The 6,000-nt window shown below is 43.5% G+C and overlaps 1 protein-coding gene across 4 annotated transcripts in view; it reads left to right on the forward strand.

The window, feature by feature from the left end:
- The window catches only part of LOC121566847 (muscleblind-like protein 1), a 122,086-nt gene that overhangs the window by 93,941 nt on the left and 22,145 nt on the right, over positions 1 to 6,000 (forward strand). For all 4 annotated transcript variants that reach the window (XM_045214296.1, XM_045214278.1, XM_045214282.1 and 1 more), the window contains exon 3: positions 427 to 651. In XM_045214296.1, the coding sequence (XP_045070231.1) occupies positions 427 to 651 (225 nt within the window). The remainder of the gene's footprint in view (positions 1 to 426; positions 652 to 6,000) is intronic.

Raw genomic sequence — 6,000 nt, forward strand, 5'->3', positions numbered from 1 at the left:
TTATTTGGATAGTCCAGATAGTCCAGATAGTCCAGATAGTCCAGATAGTCCAGATTGTCCAGATTGTCCAGAAATTCCCATATAGATGCTCTACAGATGGTCATACTATCAACAAACTGCTAATAAGCAACTGACTATCTGTTGATAAGCAACTAATTGCTAAGGTTACGATTAGGGTAAGGGTAAGGTTTAGAATAACATTTAGAATAAGGGTTAGGGCAAGGGTTAATTTTAGGGTTATGATAACGGTTAAGCTTAGGGTTAGGGCTAGGGTTAGTAGATAGATAGTTGAAATGTTACTGATAGTCTGTAGAGCGTCTACAGATGGACTATCCAAATAAAGTGTTACCTTTGTCTGCTAAGATTGGCTGAATATCTCTGACATCTTTTAACACCAGTATTGTTGTGTCTCTTGTTTCCCTACAGCCGGTGCCCATGTTCTCTGTGACGCCCAGCTTTGCCTCCAACGCCAGTGCTGCTGCTGCTGCTGCGGCTGCGTTTAACCCCTACCTGGGCCCGGTGTCTCCTGGCCTGATGCCCGCTGAGATCATGTCCAGCGCCCCGGTCCTGGTGACCAGTAACCCCAACGTCCCCATGCACTCCGCTGCTGCTGCAGCCGTACAGAAAGTAATGAGGACAGACAGACTGGAGGTGAGTTGTTCAAATAAATACACAGAAACTCATGAGGACAGACAGACTGGAGGTGAGTTGTTCAAATACATACACAGAAACTCATGAGGACAGACAGACTGGAGGTGAGTTGTTCAAATAAATACACAGAAACTCATGAGGACAGACAGACTGGAGGTGAGTTGTTCAAATAAATACACATAAACACTGACTCAACCTGCTGCTCTTCTCTGCACCCTATCACTTGATTTATCAAAACACAACTCACATGGTTTCACAAGTCTACAGTCACTGTTTTACAGTGCAAGGACGGCAACTAGCAGAAAACAAGGACAGAATATCTTTCACTGCTTTCACCAAAGTATATTTTCTGTTGTGGCTTGTGTCTCCTACATTATTTAAGGGCAGAGTTGAAAAGTGTTGCTTAACCAGTTGCTGCTTGTACGTTTAAATTATGTATCTAATACACAGCAGTCTGTTACAGTAACTAAAGCCCTGTTACCATAATAGAGTCATGATGTATCAGCCTGTTACAGTAACTAAATACCTGTTACCATAATATAGTTATGATGTATCAGCCTGTTACAGTAACTAAATACCTGTTACCATAATATAGTCATGATGTATCAGCCTGTTACAGTAACTAAATACCTGTTACCATAATATAGTCATGATGTATCAGCCTGTTACAGTAACTAAATACCTGTTACCATAATATAGTCATGATGTATCAGCCTGTTACAGTAACTAAATACCTGTTACCATAATATAGTCATGATGTATCAGCCTGTTACAGTAACTAAATACCTGTTACCATAATATAGTCATGATGTATCAGCCTGTTACAGTAACTAAATGCCTGTTACCATAATATAGTCATGATGTATCAGCCTGTTACAGTAACTAAATACCTGTTACCATAATAGACTCATTAACAGACTGAAGGAAACAGAGGGATGCAAATTAGCATTTATATCTCTTCAGTTCCAACACATCATTAGCCCTGTCATTATCACATATACTGGTCACACACACACACACACACACACACACACACACACACACACACACACACACACACGCATGCACGCACGCACGCACACACACACACACACACACACACACACACACTGACACACAATGGCGCACACACACACACACACACACACTGACACACAATGGCACACACACACACACACACACACACTGGCACACAGACACAGACACACACACCACAAGACCTGGCAGTGTCAGCTCTAGGAGACTGTTGTGGTGCGCTGGTTCTTATATCATAGTAGTGTATTATTCCACTGGATCTTATATCATAGTAGTGTATTATTCTAGTGGATCTTATATCATAGTAGTGTATTATTCCACTGGATCTTATATCATAGTAGTATATTATTCCACTGGATCTTATATCATAGTAGTATATTATTCCACTGGATCTTATATCATAGTAGTGTATTATTCTAGTGGATCTTATATCATAGTAGTGTATTATTCCACTGGATCTTATATCATAATAGTGTATTATTCTACTGGATCTTTAATTTTCAGGGCTCACTGCATGGCAATAGTTATTCATTGGACAGTAAGTCAATCTAATGCATTATGCAGCGGTGCCTAGCATACACTAGTAGCCAGATAATAGGAAAATAAAATAATTGAGAGCAGGTCAGAGAGGAGAGGAGGAGGGGAGGTGGGAAAGAGGAGAGGAGAGGAGATGAGAGGAGATGAGATGAGAGGAGAGGAGAGGAGAGGAGAGGAGAGGAGAGGAGAGGAGAGGGAGGCGGGGAGAGGAGAGGAGAGGAGAGGATGAGGGGAGGAGAGGAGAGGAGTTAGGGAGAGGGAGGGGAGTGGAGAGAAGGGGAGGAACGTTGGGAGGGTGATCTTGGGAACATGACTCAGTAAAGTGTGTTTAATTAACGAAGGTGTTACGGAGGAAGTATCAGGCTGAGTGGACAGCTCTGTGAACGAGGGAAGGGGTCAATAACAAGAAAGAAAGATGGGAAATCAATGACCAGCAGGCTCGTTAAGGTCATCAGGAAAGGAGGGGGAGAGGAGAGGAGAAGGCAGGGGGAGGAAGGGAGTGGAGGAGCGATTTGGATTTCACTAACAAGGGTAGATATCACTGACGAGGGGTGATTTCACTGACAAGGGGTGATTTAATGGAAATAGTTGGCGGGGGAGGGAGAGAGGGAGAGGGGGAGGGAGAAAGGGAGAAGGGGAGGGTGTGAGAGAGAGGGGGGGATATGGAGAGGGGGAGGGAGAGAAGGAGAGGGGGGAGAGAGGGAGAGGGGGAGGGAGAGAGGGAGAGGGAGAGGGGGAGAGGGGGAGAGGGGAGAGGGAGAGGAGGAGAGAGAGAGGGAGAGGGGAGGGAGAGTAGGAGAGAGAGGGGGAGAGGGGAGGGAGAGAGGGAGAGGGAGAGGGGGAGGGAGAGAGGGGGAGGGGGAGAGGGGGGTTAGAGCAACACTACGCTCTAACCTCATTGGCCAAGAAGTGGGTTTCCTATAAATACCCTTCAGAAAAAGGGGCAGACATATTTTAGACTCTATCATGGTGTGTCATTAAAAATAAACAGCTGCAGGATTATGTGGTAGATGCTGTAAATACCACTGTGGAACTAAACGTTTGTGGGTTATTTGCTTAAGCTTGGGGTAATTCCTTTTTTAGAATATTGAGCTAGCTCTGTTTTTTGTTCTACTTGAACTGGAAGAAAACTAAACTCACAATGTTCAGATTTCTTCCTACCTTTGTGTTTAGCTCTCACTCCCCCACCTACCCCCTCCCTCCCAGATCAGGGATAATAGCTCTTATTGAGAGTGAGACAGATCAGGGTTAATAACTCTTATTGAAATTGAGACAGATCAGGGCTAATAACTCTTATTGAGAGAGTGAGACAGATCAGGGCTAATAGCTCTTATTGAGATTGAGACAGATCAGGGCTAATAGCTCTTATTGAGAGAGTGAGACAGATCTGGGCTAATAGCTCTTATTGAGAGAGTGAGACAGATCATGGCTAATAACTCTTATTGTGAGTGAGACAGATCAGGGCTATTAACTCTTATTGAGAGTAAGACAGATCTGGGCTAATAACTCTTATTGAGAGTGAGACAGATCAGGGCAATAACTCTTATTGAGAGTGAGACAGATAAGGGCTAATAGCTCTTAATGCGAGTGAGACAGATCAGGGCTAATAACTCTTATTGAGAGAGTGAGACAGATAAGGGCTAATACCTCTTATTGAGAGTGGGACAGATCAGGGCACATAGCTTGTATTGAGAGAGTGAGACAGATCAGGGCTAATAACTCTTATTGAGAGTGAGACAGATCAGGGCTAATAACTCTTATTGAGAGTGAGACAGATCAGGGCATATAGCTTGTATTGAGAGTGAGACAGGAGACAGATAGACAGACTCCCTGTCCTTCCTCCCTTTATATTCCACTCCTCTGTCTGTTCTCCTTTCACTCACCCTGTCCTCTTTCCCTCCACCCTGTCTCTCCTTTCACTCACCCTCTCTCTCTCTCTTTCTCTTTCTCTCTCTCGCTCTCTCTCTCTCTCTCTCTCTCTCTCTGTCTTGCTTTCTCTCTGTCTTGCTCACCCTCTCTCTCTCTCTCTCTCTCTCTCTCTCTCTCTCTCTCTCTCTCTCTCTGTGCTTCTCTCTCTCTCTCTCTCTCTCTCTCTCTCTCTCTCTCTCTGTCTTGCTATCTCTTTCTCTTTCTCTCACTCTGTCTCTCTCTCTCTCTCTCTCTCTCTCTCTGTGTCTTGCTTTCTCTCTGTCTTGCTCTCTCTCTCTTTCTCTCTCTCTCTAAAATTACTTACATTGTCAAAGTATACATATAACAAAAATGGTGGGACCAACAGCAATAATAATAGTAGTAGTGGAAATGGGATTACCATTAACAGCAACTACAACAACAATTTTAATGAGAATAACAATATATTAAAGCAATAGTAGTCGACCAGTCTCAACATGACTGAGAAGACACATTACATGCTATGAAAGCCAAAACAAAACAGGAAATATTATTGACATTACATTACACTTTTCACTGGCTGTCCCTCAGGTTGTGGCAGGAGGACACATATTTGGCTGCCAAAATTGCACATTTTGGCTTTTCACCCAATAAATATAGCATTTTTTCTTCCTCTTTTATAGTTTCAAATTCTTTGTACTGAATGATAATTTTGGGAAAGAAAGATTCTCTTAGGTCTGAGTATTTGTCACAGTGTAATAGGAAATGCAGCTCTGTCTCTACCTCTCCCCGGGGGCAGAGTGAGCACAGCCTGTCCTCTCTGGGCAGCCAGGTTTGCCTGTGACGACCGGTCTCTATAGCCAGACTGTGCTCACTGAGTCTGTACCTAGTCAGTGTTTTTCTCAGTTTTCTATCAGTCACAGTGGTCAGATAGTCTGCCACCATGTACTGTCTGTTTAGAGCCAAATAGCATTGAAGTTTACTTTGATTTTTTGTGGTGTCTTTCCAATAGGTGATATATTTTTCTTTTGCTTTGTGATGATTTGGTTGAGCCAGATTTTCTGAGTGCTGTCCTGAGGCTCTATGAGGTTGGTTTGGTTAGTGAACTGAGCCTCAGAACCAGCTGGCTGAGGGGACTTTTCTCTTGTTTCATCTCTTGACATAGTAGAGCTGTGTGATGGAATGTTTTGGGGTCACTTGTTTTTAGATGGTTGTAAAATTTGATGGCTCTTTTTTCTATTCGAATAAGGAGGGGGTATTGGCCCAATTCTGCTCTACATGCGTTATTTGGAGTTTTTCTTTGCAATTGCAATACAGTATTTGCAAAACTCTGCATGCAGTATTTCGATTGGATGTTTGTCCCATTTGGTAAATTCAGTATTAGAGAGTGGACCCTCTCTCGCTCTCTCTCTCTCTCTCTCTCTCTCTCTCTCTCTCTCTCTCTCTCTCTCTCTCTCTCTCTCTCTCTTCTCTCTCTCGTCTGTCTCTCTCTCTCTCTCTCTCTCTCTCTGTCTTGCTTTCTCTCTGTCTTGCTCTCTCTCTCTCTCTCTCTCTCTCTCTCTCTCTCTCTCTCTCTCTCTCTCTCTCTCTCTCTCTCTCGCTCTCTCTGTCTGTCTGTCTTGCTATCTCTCTATCTCTCTCTGTCTTGCTATCTCTCTCTTTCTCTTTCTGTCTTGCTATCTCTTTCTCTCTCTCTCTCTATCTATCTCATTCTCTCTCTGTCTTTCTCTCTCTATTTCTCTCTCTCTTTCTTGCTGTCTCTCTCTCTCTCTTTGTCTTGCTGTCTCTCTCTCTTTGTCTTTCTCTCTTTCTGTATTGCCATCTCACTCTCTCTCTCTCTGTCTTGCTATCTCTTGCTCTCTCTCTCTCTCTCTCTCTCTCTCTCTCTCT

This window comes from Coregonus clupeaformis, chromosome 5 (assembly GCF_020615455.1).
Source record: "Coregonus clupeaformis isolate EN_2021a chromosome 5, ASM2061545v1, whole genome shotgun sequence".
In the NCBI taxonomy this organism is placed as follows: Eukaryota; Metazoa; Chordata; class Actinopteri; order Salmoniformes; family Salmonidae; genus Coregonus; species Coregonus clupeaformis.